The 20,679-nt window shown below is 26.2% G+C and overlaps 4 protein-coding genes across 11 annotated transcripts; 2 read left to right on the top strand and 2 right to left on the bottom strand.

Annotated features, from left to right (window-relative positions):
* Positions 1-854: 854 nt before the first annotated feature.
* Positions 855-7,723, bottom strand: LOC122522264 (golgin subfamily A member 4-like). 2 transcript variants are annotated; one of them, XM_043643175.1, is made up of 10 exons: positions 7,425-7,723; positions 7,255-7,342; positions 6,834-7,006; positions 6,388-6,729; positions 5,303-5,939; positions 2,294-5,221; positions 1,895-2,211; positions 1,640-1,669; positions 1,250-1,552; positions 855-932 (listed from the first exon to the last, which is right to left on the bottom strand). In XM_043643175.1, the coding sequence occupies exons 1-10, from the start codon at positions 7,509-7,511 to the stop codon at positions 909-911; spliced, it is 4,929 nt and encodes a 1,642-aa protein (XP_043499110.1). In that variant the 5' UTR covers positions 7,512-7,723; the 3' UTR covers positions 855-908. The 2 variants fall into 2 exon arrangements, with proteins under 2 accessions (XP_043499110.1, XP_043499118.1); XM_043643183.1 differs by lacking the exon at positions 1,640-1,669 and having other exon boundaries at positions 7,425-7,721.
* Positions 7,724-7,929: 206 nt separating this feature from the next.
* LOC122522276 (TATA-box-binding protein) lies at positions 7,930-10,147 on the top strand. Of its 2 annotated transcripts, XM_043643204.1 has the most exons (6): positions 7,930-8,005; positions 8,356-8,662; positions 8,832-8,959; positions 9,028-9,271; positions 9,410-9,608; positions 9,696-10,147. In XM_043643204.1, the coding sequence occupies exons 2-6, from the start codon at positions 8,378-8,380 to the stop codon at positions 9,770-9,772; spliced, it is 933 nt and encodes a 310-aa protein (XP_043499139.1). In that variant the 5' UTR covers positions 7,930-8,005; positions 8,356-8,377; the 3' UTR covers positions 9,773-10,147. The 2 variants fall into 2 exon arrangements, with proteins under 2 accessions (XP_043499139.1, XP_043499129.1); XM_043643194.1 differs by having other exon boundaries at positions 7,935-8,662.
* Positions 10,148-10,950: 803 nt separating this feature from the next.
* On the bottom strand, positions 10,951-20,014 carry LOC122522211 (cilia- and flagella-associated protein 44). Of its 6 annotated transcripts, XM_043643061.1 has the most exons (28): positions 19,082-19,771; positions 18,816-18,978; positions 18,608-18,747; positions 18,202-18,496; positions 17,986-18,130; positions 17,701-17,906; positions 17,347-17,589; positions 17,082-17,263; positions 16,857-16,995; positions 16,498-16,771; positions 16,183-16,420; positions 15,819-16,089; positions 15,573-15,745; positions 15,276-15,494; positions 15,077-15,187; positions 14,660-14,846; positions 14,384-14,572; positions 14,074-14,271; positions 13,459-14,007; positions 13,176-13,347; positions 12,792-13,096; positions 12,522-12,718; positions 12,225-12,442; positions 11,998-12,140; positions 11,718-11,940; positions 11,539-11,606; positions 11,221-11,465; positions 10,951-11,138 (listed from the first exon to the last, which is right to left on the bottom strand). In XM_043643061.1, exons 1-28 carry the CDS (start codon positions 19,255-19,257, stop codon positions 11,099-11,101), a joined length of 5,709 nt encoding a protein of 1,902 aa, XP_043498996.1. In that variant the 5' UTR covers positions 19,258-19,771; the 3' UTR covers positions 10,951-11,098. The 6 variants fall into 6 exon arrangements, 5 of the variants coding, with proteins under 5 accessions (XP_043498996.1, XP_043499004.1, XP_043499026.1 ...); XM_043643069.1 differs by lacking the exons at positions 18,816-18,978; positions 19,082-19,771 and adding an exon at positions 19,908-20,014; XR_006305015.1 differs by lacking the exons at positions 10,951-11,138; positions 11,221-11,465; positions 11,539-11,606 and having other exon boundaries at positions 11,852-11,940; positions 12,223-12,442.
* On the top strand, positions 19,768-20,531 carry LOC122522255. The gene is made up of 2 exons (XM_043643162.1): positions 19,768-20,111; positions 20,330-20,531. The coding sequence occupies exons 1-2, from the start codon at positions 19,889-19,891 to the stop codon at positions 20,440-20,442; spliced, it is 336 nt and encodes a 111-aa protein (XP_043499097.1). The 5' UTR covers positions 19,768-19,888; the 3' UTR covers positions 20,443-20,531.
* The last annotated feature ends 148 nt before the right edge of the window (positions 20,532-20,679 follow it).

The raw sequence follows: 20,679 nt of genomic DNA, 5'->3' as shown, positions 1-20,679 counted from the left end.
AATTTATATGAGAAGAAAGTATCGTACCGTCGTACGTTGTATGTATTTTTTATATTAATTGGCTTCGTTTTATGGTTAGTGTTTAAAGATGTTGCTCATAATCGTATTGAAAATAACATAGATGAGAAAATAGCTAAATTAGGCTTAAATTATATTAATGGAGGAAAGGAATATTACGAAAAAGAACTTCAGAAAAATATTGCATTGAGATCACTTATGGAAGAGGATGGTAAAAAACAATATAATGCCGATGGAAATGAAAAACACTTTTGGACGTATTTATCAATTTCTCTTTCAGAAAGGAAAAGATTTTTTGAGTCTAAACTTTAAAATAGTCGATGTGTTATATGATATTAAATGAATCATACATCTAGTAATAAATGTTTCATTCATTAAACTTGTTAATTTTTTTATAATTATATTAAATAAAATAATACAATGTTTATATACAATTATTTATCATTTCTTAACTTACAATTAGATTACTACGTACTTTATTTAATTTTATGTATTCATTATTTAATAGTAATCCTGTTCTTTTGTTTTCCAAGATGAAAAATTTTTTTATAAAACCTACTCAAAATTTACATTTAAATTTAACTTAACAAAAGGAATAATAGATAAATTACTTTCTCGTGAGATATTTCCTTTATATATCATATACTTATAACTGTGCTATTATTATTATTATTATTATTATTACTATTAAACGTTTAATGCTATAAAATATGTCAACTGCAGTTATAAAATAAAAATAATTTATACAAACAGAGTAATATATATATATATAATAACAAAAGAGCATTCTTAAATGGTTCATTAACCAAATAAATATAGTTCTTGACTTCGTGATATTGCCTAATTGTCATATTATGTACTTACTTTTAGTTATCTTATATTATTGTATCCTATGTAAGGCCAAGTGATCCAAGCTGAAAAATAATAGTGTATAATTATAATCTTATGAACAAATTTGTAATCGTTTTAGTATATATATATATATATAATATACAGTGTCCTATACTCGGTGGTACGAACGAATGGGGCGTGATTCTATATGAAAAATTAACTCTAAAATATACAATAAAATTTGTTCATATAAGACTGTTTTTGAGAAAAATACATTTGAAAATTTGTCGAGTACTTGTGCACTTGACTGAGCTTTTCTTTATTTACTTTTTCATATACATTCCGTATATGTCATTAATTTATTATCTATATAAGAAATTAATAATGTAATTATGCATACCAGTGTTAATTTGTCTTCTTCCTTTTTAAGTATTTTTGCCGTTTGCTCTTGATCAAATTTGACGACTGCAGCTATAACTTTAGCAAGCACCATTGTTTCTTTTCCCATCATATATTCATATAAAATATTCTTAAGATATTCTATTTCCGTTGAGTCTTCTAATGTTTCATGCCTTAATTTAACTAATTTCCTGAGTTCGGTTAATTCACGATTTTGCGATGCCAATGTTTGTTGAAATGTATGAAATGAACCAGTATTTGATTGTATTGCAGCCATTGCTATACAAGAAGTATTTTCCAGTTCCTATATCCAAATAAAGTGATAAATTAAATTAAGTGCCATTTTAAAGTACAACTTGTTAACATATTAATATTTAAAATAATATGTTACCTCTGTTGCTGTGTCAGTATTTGTGTCAAGCTAAAATAGGAATGAAAGAAAAATTAGAAAACAAAAGCAAAACTTAAAAAATAAAAGAAAAATAATCTATAAAGAAAAGGACAAAGAAAAAAAATATGTAACTTGCAAATGAAAATATAATAAAGTATAGTAAAAATAAATGATATAGATGCTTTAAATAACTTTTAGCAACAGATCGGTAAAAATATCCAATCGGGTGAAACTGTAACATACGTATATTTATACCTTTCTTTCGTTCCTCCATTCCCTCGTTAATTCTTTGATCTCTTCTTCGTGTTTAGTTTCTAATCTATCGCTTCTTTGTTGTAAAATAGTTTTCCATTTTTGTTCAGTTTCTCTGAGCTCATTTACATGTTCTTTTCTAATAGATGCGATACTTTCTGTTAAAGCTTTTACTTCATTTTCTTTTTCTGCTGTCAACTTTTTATTTTCCAAAATAAGATTTTCAAGTTGTTCCGATTTAGTTGTTAATTCAACTTGAAAATCTTTTAATTGCTCCTTGTATTGTTGCAAAAGATTGGATTCATAACTCTGTTGGTAATCTATTTAAATTTAATAAATAAATGCATATATATTTATATTTGTGGTTATTTCTGTAGAAATATAAAAATAACATTAACTTACCAAAACGTTTTTCCAATGCTGATTGCAATTCCTCTTCTTTATCTTGTAGTTGAGCTTGGAATTCTTTAACCAATTGTTTCAATCTAATATTTTGTTCTTCCTCGTGCATTTTTAATTCTTCCTTCAATTGATCTGTTTTATCTTTTAATTCATTATTGATCATATACATTTGCGATTCCTTGGCATGAAATTTAATTATTGCTTCATCCAATTCTGCTTCTAATTTTTTATTTTTCTCTTCTAATTGATTACTTCTTTCGACAAGATTTTGTTCTACGATATTGCAATCATCCGCCGTTTGTAAATTGATATCTTTCAAATCGGTCAATGATTCTATTTGCGATTGTAATTTGTTAATTTGGTTCTCTTGTTCTTTGATTGTAGTTTTTAACGTATCTATTTCTATTGTTTTTTGATCGAGTTCTTCTGTATTTAAAAGTTTTAATTTTTCATTTTCTTTTAACAGATTTTCTTCATTTGTTTCTAATAATTTAAATTTTAAAGTTTCCTGTTCCATAATACTTTCTATACTTTTGATTTTATCCATTAAACGCTTGTTTTCTGCATCCAGATTTAAAACCGTAGAAGCCGATAAGTTTGCAAGATGTTCGTCTAGAACAAGCTCTCCATTTTTAAGTTTATTTATCTGAAGATTCGTTAGAGTTTCATTCGTATGTTTAAATGGAATGTTGTTTAAGTTCGTAGCCTTTATATTTGTTAACTGCTCATTTAACTTTGTTATATGCTCAGTAAGTTCGATTTTGCTTATTTCCAATGATTGTATATGTTTTAAATGTTCAGTTAATTCGGTAGTTTTATCACTTAATATTAGAGTTTGTTCTTCTAATTTTTTTTTTGTTTTCTGTAATTCTTCATCGCTTTCTTGTAATGCTTTCGTTTGAGAATTCACTTTAGCATTTGTTTCTTGCAATTGATTTTTAATAAATTTTAATTCTTCGTTCTGCTTATTCAATTTTTCCTTATAAATTTCGACATCTTCCTGTAACTTCTTCACATCGCATAAAAGATCTTCTTTATTCTTTTGATATTCTAATACTTTTATCTCCAAGGTTTCTTTAATTTTATGAAGTTCTTCATGAGATTGTATAAGCTGAGATTGTTTTACGTTTAAATTTGTATTTTCTTCTCTAAATTGATCTAAAATTGATTTTAATTCTACCAATTCAACATTCATTAATTCATTTTCAGTTTTCAGTTTCTCTAATAGATGATTTTCATCTTTTAGTGTTTTAACTTCATTTGAAAATCTTTCTATCGTTTGCGACATATTTAAATTTTCAGCTCTAAATTCGTCGAGTGCTACGGTTAAATCTTCTATTCTTTTATCGCTAAATAGTAATTTCTTGTCTTGTTGCTCTTTAATTTCTTTTAATTTCTTCAATTCGACATCTTTTGTATCAATTATTTTTTGTAAACTTTTTTGTAAGGTATTATTTAAATCATTTAATTTCATAACTTCCTCCTCGTGATATTTATTAGCGTCTTGATAAATTCCTTCTATTTCTTCATTTTTTTTTGCATATTCCTTAACCAATTTTACATGGTCTTGAAATCTTATTTCCAAATCAGCCATTTCTGATTCTTTTTTCAATATTGTCTCACGAAGTTCATTGATTTCAGTATTATTTTTAGTATTATTGTCGTGCAAATGTATAATTTCCGATTGTAACCGTTTCAATTCTTCTTGCAGTAAATTACACTCAGATTTTTTATTTTCTAACGTTTTTATTATATTCGTAGCATCTTCGTACTTCTTTTTAAATTCTATCATTTCTCTTTTCAAATGTTCTACTTCATCTTCCTTCTTCTTCTCTGTTAAAGCTTGTATTTCTTGTAGATCGTGTATTTTAGAATTCAAATTATCTATTTCGGCTATAAATCTGCTCATTTCAATATTATATTTATCATGTCTTTCCAATTCGATTTGTTTTACTTTCGTCTTGTATTCATTTAGTTCATGCATTAAATCCATTTTTTGCTGCTTAATCTTCACTAATTCTGTTTCTACTTCGATCAATTTATTAACTTGTTCTTCCGACATTTTTAATTTTGTATGAAGAATTTCAACTTCTTCTTTGAGGCTTTCCTTTTCCATCAAAGTATTTTTTAAACAGGAGTTTATAATTCTATCCAAATTACTTATCTTTTCATTGTGATCCTGAAATATTTCTTTAACGTTATTTTTCAGATACGTGCAATTTTCTTTCAATTTCTCCGTATTTGTTTTAAAACATAGGAGTTCACTTTTAAAGGATATTTTTTCTTTATTAAGTAAATCTATTTTGGAATTTTTTTCATCTATTTGTTCGGTTAAGTTATTAATTTCATCTTTATAATTTTTTAATTTGTTACTGAGTTCAGTTAATTCTGCATCTTTGTTTTCTATCGTATTATTTAATTTAGTTATTTCATTTTCATTAGACAATTGATCGTTAAATTTCTTTATTTCTAAATCCTTTATCGATAATTTGTTATTAGCTTTTTCTAACATTGATGCATATTCTTGCATTTTTAAATTGAAAGTTTCGCATACTTGATCTCTGTCTGATAAAGCGAATCTCATATTTTCTAATTCTTTATCGAGACTTTGTACAGTCATTTGCAATTTTTCAATAGTCGTTTCAGCTTCTTTCTTTTTTTCATTGGTAATAATTGTTTGCGCGTCTTGCTCTTTCTTTAATTCGACATATTTGATTTTTAAGTTTGAAAATTCATTTTGGAGTTTTTCCATGTTGCATTGATACTCTTTAGAAAGCGTCTGGGTTTCTTGTAAAATTACTTTTATTTTTTGTAATTCTTCTTCCTTTTCTGTTAGATCATGTTTTAATTTATCCAATATTTCATTTTCATTTAAAGTATCACTTTTATTTTTTGAGGTATTATTACTTTCTACACTCTCTGCATCACCTGTAATTTATTTAAAAATAAATGATTATATTCAGTAGAAAAAATAATATTAATGTTATATATTAAATTAGAAAAATTTACCTTTCGATGTATCTTCAATATTATCTGTTTTATCCATATCCAAATTTGTTATGTTATATTGCGTTTTTAATTGCTCTAATTCCGTTTTATATTTATCAACAATTTCAATTAGATTTTCTTTACTTTCCATAGTATGTTTCAAATCAAATTGAAGTCGTTTTATTTGTTCCTCTTTACCCTCAAGTTCTCTATGAATTGAAAGTTTATTTTCAGCCAGAGATATTACGGATTCTTCCTCACGTTTTTTTAAAGTGTTCACTTGTTCCATTAAATTTGAAACTTCATCCTGCGATATACTTAATTCTTTCTGCAAAACCTCTGCATTTTCTAAACTAGAAGACTTTAAAGCTTCGTAATCACGTTTTAATATATTATTTTCCTCTAATATTTCCTTATATCTTTTCATTAAATTTTCACATCGTTTTAAAGTATTCTTATTTTTTGTTACTATCGCCTCTAATTTAATTATTTCATTTTGAAGTTTTGCATTTTCAGCTACCAATTCAGAATTATCAGTTGCATTTTCAGTTAATTCTTTATTCGGTTCCATAACTTCGACGGTACTATTATGTCCTTCGTCGTTGTCTAATAGCATTAAATTTTCTGAAGGTGGTGTATTTCCTTGAAGAAGTTTAATCTGCAATAAGTATTTCATAATACAAGTTATACAAAATGCTATTACGTTTTGTAAAAATATAACATACTCTTATAAGGAGAGAGCCAAGATGACAGGAAACTGATTTTTAAAAAATTCTACACAGTCGTAAGGGTCCATCATGGGTCAATTACCTATTTATATTTTTTCTATGATTTTTTTTTCTTTTAATTAAACGCTAAAAAATGTATTTTTCCATCCGAAATGAACTGGTATATAAAAATGTATGTGAAATTTTTCTCTTCGTTTTCTTTGAAAGAGTTAAGTATTAGATTTTACTGTTTGCACAGTGTTTAATTCTGATGGACGCCTACAACTGTGTAGAATTAAAGTAAATCGGTATCCTGTGTCACCTTGGATCTCCTCTTGTTAATTATATTATATGCATATGTTCATTTATAAATATAGAAAATTTTTCAAAATTTATAACCTTTGTATTTAAGGTATCTATAATATGATTTCTTTCTTCAATATCATTTCTTAATACTTCTTCTAAATGCGCTTTAGCTTGTTGTTCTAATTGGCATTGTTCTTTTAAATCTCCAATTCTTCTTAATACATTATCTTGCGTTTCAACCAAAACAGATTCTAACTTTGTTTTAACTCGTTCGAGATCTCGATAATGTTTTACCAAATCTGTGTATCGTCCACGGTATTTATTGTATTTTGCTTGAATTTTTTTATATGCCAAATATAATTGATCTTTGGTAACTCTATCAAGTTGCGTATTTATGTCATCATCTATTTCAGTCGCAGACTGATCTATATCTGACTACAAATAAAATAATAATATTTCCTTGAAAACATTGTTTGTCATTTGTACTACTTTTAATAATAAATACACATGTATTATTATAAAATATTTCATAATTCTACCTGTATATGATATAGATTTTTAGGACTTTCGTAAAGCGGAAATAAAGAACTGACATCACTGGTTACACTGTTTACAGATGATCTTCTAGATGCGTCTACTGAATTGGATAGTGGTGATACAAGTTCAACATTTTGAAAAGTTGTGTTTTTTACGGAATTACTTTTGACAGTATCTATAAATATTATACGTAAACTAATTGTATCGTATAGTTATCAAAATAACAAATTGATTAGCGATCATGAACCACATATATAAGTTGTCCTAGTATTTTACTTATAAAATATACTGTTAAAATATTGTGAAACAATACTGGGACATCCTTTATAAAAACAAACATATAAAAAGCACTTTTAGATTATCATAAATTTATCTCATGCAATATAAAAATTCTTAGAAATAAATAAAAGTGGCAACATATACCATCAGTTTTTTTGGTTAAGTCATTACTTTCCACTGTTATTGGTAATTCTTGTATTGAACTATTAGACTGAGCTGGAGATATAACTGCCTAAAAGCATAATATTATTTAATATGAGAATAATAATTGACATCATAGATTTAAATAGAAATATAATAAAAATGTTAAAAACCTGCGCCATTTGCTGCATACTCGCTTGCAACCTGGCAGGCGATTGTTTCATCTCCTCGGCAAGTTTATCTTTAAATTTTTTAAACATTTTGTATTTATTAGTATATTACACTTCTAATCAATATAATTTAATTTTCATAAATCCATCGAGGTGTTTATGTCGGATTACGTGGTTGACACTACCATCACTTCATGGGTTTAACCTAATCTGACTTGAACCAGTGACGTTTCGAGTTTTCATTTAAACGGCATTTACTTAAAGCTGTATCCACAACTCTCTTATGCAGGTTGCAATATTTTGGGAGTTAACTACATATAAAAAAGAAACACTCTAAAGGAGAAAGATGTGCCATGAAGTTTTTGGTGAAATTTCATTTTATTTCAATACTTATTACGCGACTGATGTTTAATTATATTACTTAAAGATCAACTTCCTTCTGTTGTGGTTAAAGTTAAAGTCCCTAGGACGCGGGCCAATAGTCATGTAGACACGTAAATACGGACTTAGTCAGCTTTTTCCTACATCGACCAATAATTATTGAAAGTGTAAGATACAGTTGTATATGCGAAAAATCATACGTGGTTGGTATCAGTAATAAATCAAATAGAATTTTATGTGTTACTGTAGTAAACAAATGGAATATAAACGTTGGGAACGTTAACGTTCGTGGGTTAAAAAGAAAAAGAACGTTTAAACTTATAATAACCTATGAGTGAATTTATGAATGAATATTGTGAATTCTTATAGAATATTAATTTTTTTTTATGTTTTAATTAAAAGATGAAAAATATTCATTTCACATTAATTGATCTTATTAAGTAAACATTAAACTCATACATATCAAAATAAAAGTGTGAAATATTGTTTATGAGATATTATTAATATATAAAACCCATCTTTCATTGTATTAATAATATTGATTGTGTTAAAGCAATATTAATTAAAAAATTAAAATGGATCAAATGCTACCAAGTCCTGGGTTCAGTATACCTAGCATTGGTACTCCTTTACATCAGCCAGAAGAGGATCAACAAATATTACCAAATGCATTGCAACAGCAGCAGCAACAACAGCCACAGCAACAACCACAGCAGTATCAGCTGCAACAATTACATTCTATGAGTCCAAGTGTACAGGGCAGTATGCTCATGATTACAACGCCTCAGAAAACCATGCATACTTACGCACCAACTCCGTCTTTTGCTACACCTCAGAGTCTTATGCAGCCACAAACACCGGTAATTAAATAAATAAGATAAATAGTATAATACAATAAATTCAAATTATATTATTAATCCCTCACACTATAATAATATTTGAAACTTGTAATATATTATATGGTTAAATCATAGTGCAAAGGTTAAAGAGAAGATACAAAATTAAAATGCCTTATTGTAATTTTGACAGCAAAATATGATGTCTCCTTTAGGACCAAATAATCCTATCGCACCATCATCTATAGGACCATCTACGCCAGGACCTATGACACCTATGACTCCTGCTTCCGCAGACCCTGGCATCTTACCACAATTACAGTACTTAATAATATTAGACTTTCTGATATAAAAATTACAAGATTATAATATTTGTAATAATATTTCAGAAATATCGTATCCACCGTAAATCTAAGTTGTAAATTAGATTTAAAAAAAATTGCCCTACACGCTAGAAACGCTGAATACAATCCAAAAAGATTTGCAGCCGTTATCATGCGTATAAGAGAACCCAGGACGACTGCTCTTATATTTAGTAGCGGGAAAATGGTCTGTACGGGTGCTAAAAGCGAAGAAGATTCTCGTTTGGCAGCGAGAAAATATGCTAGAATTATTCAAAAGTTAGGTTTTCCGGTTAGTATTCCACATTTATTTATTATTATTATATATTTTATATTATTATTGTATATATTATATATTACATATTTATTATTTATTACTTAGAATAAATATTTTATTTATAAGTATCTAATTTTTTGATTGTAAATTTAGGCAAAATTTCTGGACTTTAAGATACAAAATATGGTTGGAAGTTGCGACGTTAAATTTCCTATTAGGCTAGAAGGTTTGGTACTTACACATGGACAATTCTCTTCCTACGAACCAGAATTATTTCCTGGTTTGATATATAGAATGGTTAAACCACGAATAGTATTACTTATATTTGTGTCTGGTAAAGTTGTACTTACTGGTAAGTTACAAATCGTATTTGAAAATATTTATATATACATTTTTTGTGTTAAATCAAATTTCTAATTGTAATTAAATAATTTTTTAGGCGCCAAAGTCCGGCAAGAAATTTATGAAGCTTTCGATAACATTTATCCTATTTTGAAAAGCTTCACAAAAAAGTGACAAAATTTATTCATATTTGTGGTTATCATTCAACATACACACAATTTGAATAATTTTGTTTACTACAAAACATTGTTATTTCTTTGTTTCTTTTGTTGCAGTATTGATAGGGAGCTTAAATATAAGGTATTTTTTCAGTAACAATTATCGAATATACATGACAATTTTAATTAACACTGGCGTCGGATAACATATATGCATAATGTCTGTTTTCTGATAGCGATCGGATGACGTGAAATTACGTTATTGAAATTTTCATATATTTTTTGCTTAAAAATAAACAGCTATCACATTAGGATGAAAACCCCTGATAATTGCATTTTAAAAGATGTATACATTATAATACGATAAAATAATTTACTACATTCCTCAAAATTTCTTAATAAAATATTATTGATTTTAAGTTAGACCAGTTTTTTTTTAACATAATGCGATTAAAATAAAAATCGCGAAATTTTCCCGGTCTTGCGTAAAATTCGGCTCGAAACGCCCCGATGCCCTAAAGTGTTAATATTAATTTTTAATCAAATTTACATTACGAGTACGAGATTGCATTGATTTTTCCTACTGATTTATTACTTATTTATCTTATTACTACAATTGTTAAAGAAATTAATTAACATGATTATTTTCTTATTGTACAAAGTTTTGATTTTACATATCAAGCAATGTATTTATAATGATAATTTTTAAATGAATTGTTAATGTAGTATTTTTTAAAAATAACGATAAGTAGTTAGAAACGAAATGTATTAGAAATATTTTATAATTATTCGAAGGTTTTCTAACGTTTGTTTTTTTTTGTTTGTTCATTAATTTTAAGAAAACAAGAAAAAAAGATTCCTTTTTTTATTTTATTTCCATCTATACTATATATAAATCCTAAAAATGATTTAACAATGATGATCCGACACGATGTTACCAATATATATATATATATATAACTAATAACTTTTTCGAAACAGTAAATTTTCTTGACGATTTTGTGCCTTGTTTAAGAAAAAGCCTTATATTAATAATTCTAAGCTTAACACAATGATACGTTACAATAAAACTAGTAGTTTGTATATATTTATAATGCAAAATATACTCGCGATGATTAAGTTAAATTATATTACCTTGTAATTAGTTCATAGATTAGTAGGTAATATTAAGGGAGTAATAATTAACTTATTATATACACCAACTAAAGAAGTATATTCTATTATGTACAAATGTCTATATTAAATTATAAAATAAAAGAACTTTACATTTTTCGAATAACGATTTCGATTCGTTACAATTAGATTACTCTTCAATGTTTATTTTATTTTATGTTATCGCTTTCTATAAATTGTCTTTCACATTTACATCGAAAGTTATTTTTCTGTAAATAGAATATAATATTTAAAACTGATCTTGATTGATTCTATTTTCTAATGTCTTAATTATTAATGTCAATAGTAAACCTTTGTATAATATCATTTAAACTTTCTTTAATCGCTTCATGCACGATCTCTATTGTTTCTCTTTCATTAGCTGGTAGAATGTTTTCAACATATTCGATAATCAATTTAATTCTATCTTGAGCTTCCTCAATATTACTGATATTTGTGAAAGTTGATAGAATTTCTTCAAATTTTTCTTGTTTTAATTCCTCCGCTTGTTCTGTTCCCAACAACGATTCTATGACTCGTGAGATTAGATAGTGAACCTATTATTTATATTTTATTATATATTATAACAGTTATAAATATAATAAATAATATTTGAAAAATAATACAAACCAATGTAGCCAAATTGTTTTCTTTAATGTTTAAGAATGGCATGATTATTTCGCGATAACTTGAGTTTTCTACACAAATATATTTTTTAACACTGTTAACAATTATTCTATATCTTATAAATTTTAAAATAAAAGATTAATCCGCACGTATTTAATATTAAACAAAATATATTTTTTTACCTGCATTAGTTACAAATTCATTTATTTCACTATCACGTTCATATTCGTTCAAAGATTTTTTGTTATCAGATTTATTACAAATAGGAGGTAGCACTCCAGTCTTCATACTAAGATTTTTTATATCGGCAAGAAATATTTCTTTTTGTTTTTTTTGATGAACAATAATGTTTTCGAATTTGACTATGTCTGCTTTGTACTGTAATTCTACTTTTAACATTTCTTCCTAAAATGATTTAAATCATTTAAACGTTTGTATACAAAATGTTTCAGTCATATTTACCTCGGATATAGGAACTTGTTTTAAAACTTTTCTAAGAGTTAATTGTTCTTCCTCTAGAACAGTTAAAAAACTTAATTTTTCTGTATTATCTTGGATAAGTTTTCGTAACACCATTTGCTGTGAATTATATTTTTCTTGAATACCTAAAAAATATAATTATTAAATGTAAAATAACTTATTTCAATTAATTATACAATTCTAAACAATTTATTCACGTGTACACACACATTTAAGTTGTTCTTCATATGATTTCATCATTTCTGTTAAATCACTTTTAATATTATAGATCATTCTTTGTAATACTGTTTCATACATAGTCGTTAATGATATTGTTTTGCCAAATTTCTTTTTCATTTCTTCTTTTATTTCATTCTTTAAATTTTTAATTTCATTTCTCATATGTTTACAATCAATTTTCATTCTATAAAGATGAACTTTATTGGCCCTGCAATATGCATTGAAATAAAATTATGATATTAATTTCTATTATTTATATATAATATTACATATAAATTTTTGTATACTTTTGTTTAGCGTATAAGTCGTATGTTTCTTGCTGTAATTCTCCCACTCTATCGTGTAATTGAGATAATTTTGTTTTATCAAATATAATAGATTCTCGTATGCTCGACACGCTATAAGAATTAATAAAATGTTGCAATTGATGAAATTTAAGAACTATCGTTACATCTATGTCGTTTAATTTCTTTTGTTTCTCCAACTGTAATCAAATAATTATAGATGATCTTTATTTTATAATACATTTTTTATTCTCCATATTATTTTATATCTACCATAAATTTTTCCAATTCTTCGACATTCGTTTTAAGTAAATCATCAATGATTTTTAATTTTTTGGTATCCATTTCTACTTCCTTTTGTAATTTTTCTATCGCCTTGTATTCCTCTTTAATTTCATTCTCATATTCATAACGTTTTTCTCTCATAACAAATGCCATATCATATAACGCTTTGTCACAGCCTATGGGGCATATATTCTCATCAAAATAAATAAATCCAATATCTTTACTGTCTACGCTTCCTTCTTCATCTTCTTCTGAACTTGTTTCAGTCGTTGTAGTACTCGATGTTTCAGAGTCTATAAAATGAAAATTATTTGATTATAGAAAATTATCCCAACGTGTTTATTGTTTGTATTCAGAAAATAATTTATTTACCGTTATGCTCTTTTGGCAATTTGAATTTCTTTTTAAATATTTTACGTAAAAAGTCTTGAAACTTATTATCTTTAATACTCGTCATATATTCGTAAGAAATGTCTTTTATTGATTCCTGTGATCTGTTAATACTTTTCTTTTTACGTTCTATTTTATTACTAGTTGTATGTATCTGATAAAATAATCAGAAATATTAAAGCGATGTTTTATAAGTCCTTATAAAAATTTTTATAAAAATAAACAAAGAATTTTAGGGGATATGAAGTTTTTTGTTTATATTTACCTTTAGTTTTATAGCAGCTTGTTTTTCTAATTTTTCATTGACATTCTTTTTTAATGAAGTTTCTTTCGTTTCGTAATCTTTCAATATGATAAATTCCTGATGAAGCGTTAGCAAGTGTAATTCTACGTATACACTTTCCACAATAATGTCAAGTCTTTCCTTTTCTAGTCTGTCCAATTGTTTATCAAATTCTTTGTAAGAAGTTTCAATATATTGTAAAATACAATCTTGATCATAAATTTTACGCAACATACGAGATTGTTTCATTTCACGTTCCCATGCTGTTTCGACGTGATCAGCAGAATCTAATCCTTGAGATAACTTTGGATGAATAAGTGATTTGACTTTAATTTTCCTTTCAGGTACATCTATAATACTTGATAAACTAAATTCTTCACTTGCATGAATATTTTCATTTTTTAATAATAAAACTTCATATTCTTCATCCATTGTATCATCCATTAAATCAGGAATTTCATATAAAAATATTGATTCTCTGTAATGTTTAGCTTCCTTTGCTTGTTCCACCATTGATATATATTTTTCAAACTATACAAAATTTTATATCAATATTTTTAGTAAAATTAATCTCTAATTATAACATTTCATACATACTTTTAAATTTTCTTCAGGAAATTCAATATCATTGTCAATTATAGGTAAATTGGGTAAAGTTTTAATATTTTTTTTGGGTATTTCCGCATGAATTTTGTTTAACGTTTCATTCAATTTCACAACTTTTGAACACAAAACCTGCTTATTTCCTCGAACTTCCTTTAATCTTGTATTGAAATTATCACGTAGATGATGAAGCTGTGTCATTAATATTTTATCATATTTATCATTAAAAAATAATTTATTAATAAGAAGAAATATTTTTATTAAAATGAAAACACAATAACATATTTATAATTATTACACTTACCCTTTTTTTGCAATCTAAATATTGCTTGTATTTTATCATCGTTAAATTTTCTATCTGATTTTGTACATTTAATTGTGGCGAATCTTTCAGATTGTATACACCGATCGTTTTTTTTGCCAATTCAATAGCTGCTATATCATCTGCATGATTTATATTAGAATCAAATTTTTTTGTTGACATTAAATTCCACTACAACAAAAATTAGGAATAAAATAATGTTTCTGATTACTTTACAATAATATATACGTCTTATCACAAATATAATTTTATATTAACTTCTCTTTGACGTTCTTCCAATTTTGCTTTCCGTGTTTTATATTTTTCTAACATATGAATTATTTGTGTACTTAGCTTATGCTCTATACCAGAAAGATTAAGACTTTTCAGGAAGCTTTCTGCATCTCTTACTCTTTGTTCTTCTTGTTCTTCAATTTCTTCTGTTGCTAATTTTTCTTTCACTTTTCTATTCATATAAATTAAATATATATTATATTTTATATTAAAACAAGAATTAGTTAATGCATCTATTTAAATAATCAAAAGATGATGCATATACATAATACATTTGTTTATACAAATATTTATTAAAGTATACAAAGTGTCCTATAATTGATGGTACAAACACGTAAGAGAAATTCTACATGTTTGCTTGTATCACCAATCATAGAACACTCTATATACATATAAAATTACTTTGTTGGTTTTTTACTTCTTGTAATGCAATTGACAACTTCTGTGTAAATATTATCAAAGTTACTATCCAATTTATGTTCTCGTATCGAGTGTACCATTGTGTCCGGTTTTCTAAATTTATAATGTAACAATTAGTAATATATCATCCTTTTATAAAATGTGATTAAGATTAAACATTTAAATATACGGGTATTCTTACAGTATTTTAGAAACAGCAAAAGGTACACAAGTAATAGGTTCAATAAAATGATCCATTAGCTTTTTTAAAGCAAGTTTACTCTTTTCAATCTGAAATGCTTCTTTTCTGTGTACCAAATCCATTTCCATTTCCAATTGCTTATTTAAATCAGTAGTGATTCGTGGATCTAATTCCAAATCTTCGCGTGGAATTTGCTGTGATTTTAATAGACTACGATTCCTTTTTTTCCATTGAAATAAAAGGATTATTTCTTTTTTCACTTTTATTTAACTTGTAGGTAATGAGTACATTACATACCTATCCATTATTTTGGAATATTCTTCAGTTAATTCATGTAATGTCTGAAGAGTTTGTTCTTTTTTCTTTCTTGCTAGCGCTGAGACTCTGTCATGTTCAGTTTTTACAATAACATTTTCAAGAGTAGGATAATCAGGTTCTTCAATATCTTCCACACTGTTTATATCATCCAACTATATTTTGATGTTTTTAAATAAACTATTTATTTACATACAATATTGGATATAAATTTAAATAAAAATTTACCAATCGCACAGGTATGTTTGGTTTTGGTATTTCTATTATTTCATCAGCAGTATTATCATTGATTTTATAAGAAAAAAGATTTCCATCATAACCACATGTAAGAAACATTTTATGATCATAACTGAGTAACATTTTTGGTATGTATCCATTGTAATTGTCATGCATAGGTAAAATCCAATAATCTGAAAGATCGCTATAATCTTGTGGATTAATTTTACAAATTCTTATTTCACCACGTTCCATACCCAAAAACAAATATTTATCTTGTTTACTAAAATGAAAAAAAATCATGATTGCAATGTATCTACTTTTATGTTTATGTTCATTTTTCCTGTAATTTATTGTTAGCGTTTGTGCAGCTTACTATGAAAGACAACTTCGTATTTCTGTATCATCCGCATCATAGATCACAGTAGATTTTATTGGTTCTGCTCCTATAATTATGTCTTTTTTTGGTACTGGATACTCATACATATATCCTGCATCAAAACCAGCCATTGATAACCAAACTGTTTCTTGATTGGTATATTGAATCATTAAAATTTTGTTTGGTATTTCTGGGATATAAATTTCTGGAAGAGGTGGTTCCTCTTCGGAGTCCACTGTAAAAATAAAACAAGTTTTAAAAATATGTAATTTTTAAGAATTTTATATTAAATTAATGAGTAAATGTAATTACTAAGGAAAGCTTCTTCATCGATTTCGATGCCAGGATTTGCTTCTTTTATTTTCTCCATTTCTTCACGTTTCTTTGCTACTTTGATCATCTTTTTCTTTTCAATCTCATTCTTAATTATATTTCTTCTTATAGCTGATTTTACCGAATGAAATTTAAATACAGCTGGTTTACAATGTGTAAGCTCATAACTAATTTTAATATATGATTGCGGTGATTGTGGTAATTGAACTTCTGCCCAATCTCCTCTCATACATCCAATCAATAACATTGATTCCTATAAAAAAGTATGATTATTTTAAAATTATATTTAAAATAAATATTGAGATCATGATCAGAGAAAAGAAAAGATCAATACTAACATATTTGGGTCTCCATGTCATACAAGTTATCGCTGAAGGCATATTTATGTAACCAATTGGCTGAAGAGTAGGATAAGTAACAGTAGTAGAAATATTAAATACAAATATAGTAGAATCATCACTACCTGTTACTAATAAACTGAAACAATACTTCTCACTATTATTTCTTTTTCTTATACTTAATTAACGAAGATTATAAATATTTTATGTAATATTTTATTATACCTGCACGATGGATTCACTGACATTACGTTAATTGATTGCGAATGTGGTTTCAAAACTTGAACTAATTTAGTGAAATTTTCTTTTATATTATTCTGTTCATTAGCAATTAGTACTGCAACGATAACCATACGTATAATACCAGTATCAAAAGCGCATACAAGTGTAGATCCAGTCGCATCAACCTAAAAAGTAAAATTAATTTTTACTTCAGAATAGAAGAATTGTAGATTTACTGTATATTAAAATAAATAATAAAATAACTCACTTTACTTGGAATCCATATGACTTGCTTACCAGAATCACGAAAATGATAAGTAAGAATTAATTTCTTTTCTGTGTAATTATAAATATGTAAATGACCAGTTATATCAATAGTTGCAACGTACGGTCCCCAGTCTGCAACATCCATATCGCTTATTGCTCCTGCATGACAAGTAAATATTTTTTGTGATAATTCTGGTTCTTTAAAAGTATTCAAATCTATTAGCCATAAACCACCATTGCCATCCTGTGTATTTTTTATATAAAAAGTATTTTTGTTTATTTATATATAAATCCAAATATATGTAATAATGTATAGTTGTTGAGAGAAGACAGAGCAAAATTAAAACTAATTTACCTGAGCATACCAAAAAGTATTCTCAGGATTATCTGGCTCTTGTCTTTGTATGCCCATTAGCATTGCATTTTTTTGTGAATTTTTGTTTTCATCCTCAGTGATGCAAAACTCATAAATTGGTTGCATTTCAAGAAATGGATCTTCTTCTGTTGGATTTGCCAAATCTATAGTATCATAAAACCAAACACGTATGAAACCATCCATCCCTACAAATATAAGCAACATATTTAATTTAATTTTATCCAATAATACAATTCACTGTTATATTCTGGAATTATTATCTACCAACAGTGAAGAGCTCTGCATTGATATATTCTAATTGTACAATAGGTTTTGTATGACAAAATTCTTTATTTTTTCTAGAAATTTCCAATTTAATCAAATTTTCATCCCATAGCAAAATATTACCCCATTCGCAACCTGATACTACCTATAACTTGAAAAATAAAATGACAATATTGAAATAGTATAAACAAGAATAAGATATTTGTTATAATATACCTTTTTATCAGGCATTTGATAAGCACCGATAATATCTGAAACTTCAGTTCTTCCAAACTTTCCGAGTTGACCTTCAAGTTTAAGACCAGTAAAAGTTTTTGCCATTTTCCAAAATTTAATATGTCCCAAACCACATGAAATTAAATTCCCGGGTATATATGTAGAAAAAAATACATTATAAACATTCTGAGAGTGCGATTTAGATTGTAATAAAATCTTAGATTCTTGCCAGTTCCAAATTGTTATAAAATAATCTGGTTTTCCTCCTTGAGAAGCTAGTAATAAACCATCCATACTAAAGTGTAATAATAATGCGTTAAAATTTTTTATATACTTGAATCTCTTAACCAGATTATTAGATATAAACAGATACATGATAAATATATACTTTTATAATCATTGTTACCTATAATGTAAATGAAAATATTGTTCTTTTGTACCACCATGAAGGCACATTACAATTTCCATACTTGGCCAATGATAAATAGTTATCAATGGATCAATTCCATTTTCAGCGATAGCAATATGATCAAACATTGGATTTTTCTATGCAAAAAAAGTTAGATTAAATTTATTAATTTTCAGAAAAGATTTGGATTAAAAGCGATATGCACAGTTATATGTCCAATTCCACCTCCCGTGGCACCTCGTTGAAACCATATTGTTCTTGTAGTTACATTTAAAAAATGAATTATATTACCGGAAGCAAAAATAATTGTATTTGGATCAGCTACACAAAAATTAAAATATTTCTGACAATCGTATGAAAAAGAATGACTATTGTTTACTGTTAAGAAAATGTACTAATTTTAATTACAAATTTCAAATAAATTTTTGTAATTTACTTTGAAATACAGTTTGGATTTTTTTTAAAGGATACTCAAATTCTAAAATATTTATAGGTACAGTACCATTTGGAACACGAAAAGGTTTTGAAATATGTGTTTTTAAATCATAATATTTTGGTCCACTTTCATTAAATATTTTTTGATTATTATTTTCTTGATCATCTCGGAAATTTTCTAATGCTTCTATCTCATCGTCTGTATCAATCATGACGATTTTTTAAATGCAACTTTGTCTTATATATCTTTTATTAAACGAATCTGTTAGGGAACATTTTCGTGATTCTAAATAATTTTGGGTAACCATGTTAACGCCATTGGAATTCCAAACACATTCAAGTTTGTTTATAGATAGTTTGAAATAAATGTCTTATGATTTTTGTTTTGTTTATATAATCATAGGCGACATTAATTGTAAGACTGTTTATCATTTATAATTTAATTAAATTTGAGACTTTATATTTCGAAAGTGTTATATCTAATTTGAAATTTGTAATTCTTACACTTTATAAAACACGATCGCTGATTGGTTGGTTTAAAAAATGTCAGAAATTTATTTAATAACTAGAATAGTTCGACCAATCACAATATTATTAATTTGCTTCACTTGACAACACATCATTTAAATATAATTAATTCAACTAATTCAATCATTATATTATCAATCAAATTTACAATGAATATCGGTTATCTATTTTCAAATTAAAGTTTATGAAGGTGCTCGTGTACAATGTATTTCATTTTTAGATAGATAATTATAAAAGATTGAAATTTTCTCGGTAATTATTCAAATCTGACTAAGAAGAACAAATTGACAATTAAGTGATAAGGAAAAATTAAGAATGTGTAAAAATTTTTTACCTGAATACATAAATGCATTTTTGGATGATGTTGAAACTACCATGTGTTTACCGATACTCGTGATCATTGTGGTTTGCACCTTACAATTTATATTTAATCATGTTGCTGATGTTGGATGTGTAGTTTATGAAACCGTACAAGACAAATTAGATAACAAAGAATTTGGTTATGGCACCCAAACTAATCTGATAAATAGATTAAAAGGTTTGATATATTATTTTTATCATTTATTATTATTTATATTTCTTTCTTTGTATAATTAAAATCACTACTTTTGAAAATCTTTTACAAATAATATGCATCAATGAATACAAGAAACATTTGCCACATTATTGAATATTTATAACATTATTTTGTCATTATTGTTATATCATCGTTTTAGAATTAAATTATTAACTTTTATATTTTGTATATATTTCCAGAGATAATAACAAATTTAATATTTAAACATTCTACAAAAATCCCATCAACCCCAAAGATCAATTCGAATTTGGTTTATAAAAGAAATAATAAAAAAAATCATTTGGATTGTTGAAACGAAGATATTAAAGAAATTGTACTCTCTGTTCAATGATATAATTAGTAAGTTTTTTATGATATTAAAAAATAAAAATTTTGTAAAAATATCTATTTTATAATTTTGAACACGGTGCACAAATTAATTCTATAAAATTAATTAAAAATAAAAACACACGCGTGTATACGTTGACAAAGTAAATTGCAAAGAAATTGTAAAGGAGCTTGAAATGATTATGAAAAATATATATTTTTA

This window comes from Polistes fuscatus, unplaced genomic scaffold (assembly GCF_010416935.1).
Source record: "Polistes fuscatus isolate 324 unplaced genomic scaffold, CU_Pfus_HIC Scaffold1, whole genome shotgun sequence".
Taxonomy (NCBI): domain Eukaryota; kingdom Metazoa; phylum Arthropoda; class Insecta; order Hymenoptera; family Vespidae; genus Polistes; species Polistes fuscatus.
The sequence above is the reverse complement of the archived record's forward strand: the minus strand, read 5'-3'. Positions and strand labels throughout refer to the sequence as shown.

Coding starts and splice junctions, on each gene's coding strand:
- LOC122522264 (XM_043643175.1), bottom strand. CDS start 7,511: ATGTTTAAAAAATTTAAAGATAAACTTGCCGAGGAGATGAAACAATCG. Junction 5,222..5,302: donor TATTGAAGATACATCGAAAG/GTAAATTTTTCT, acceptor AATAAATTACAG/GTGATGCAGAGAGTGTAGAA. Junction 1,553..1,639: donor ATACTGACACAGCAACAGAG/GTAACATATTAT, acceptor ATTTGGATATAG/GAACTGGAAAATACTTCTTG.
- LOC122522276 (XM_043643204.1), top strand. CDS start 8,378: ATGGATCAAATGCTACCAAGTCCTGGGTTCAGTATACCTAGCATTGGT. Junction 9,272..9,409: donor TTCAAAAGTTAGGTTTTCCG/GTTAGTATTCCA, acceptor TTGTAAATTTAG/GCAAAATTTCTGGACTTTAA. Junction 9,609..9,695: donor TGGTAAAGTTGTACTTACTG/GTAAGTTACAAA, acceptor ATAATTTTTTAG/GCGCCAAAGTCCGGCAAGAA.
- LOC122522211 (XM_043643061.1), bottom strand. CDS start 19,257: ATGATTGATACAGACGATGAGATAGAAGCATTAGAAAATTTCCGAGAT. Junction 17,264..17,346: donor TCATATGGATTCCAAGTAAA/GTGAGTTATTTT, acceptor TTTACTTTTTAG/GTTGATGCGACTGGATCTAC. Junction 11,607..11,717: donor TGAATTTGTAACTAATGCAG/GTAAAAAAATAT, acceptor ATATTTGTGTAG/AAAACTCAAGTTATCGCGAA.
- LOC122522255 (XM_043643162.1), top strand. CDS start 19,889: ATGTGTAAAAATTTTTTACCTGAATACATAAATGCATTTTTGGATGAT. Junction 20,112..20,329: donor TCTGATAAATAGATTAAAAG/GTTTGATATATT, acceptor ATATATTTCCAG/AGATAATAACAAATTTAATA.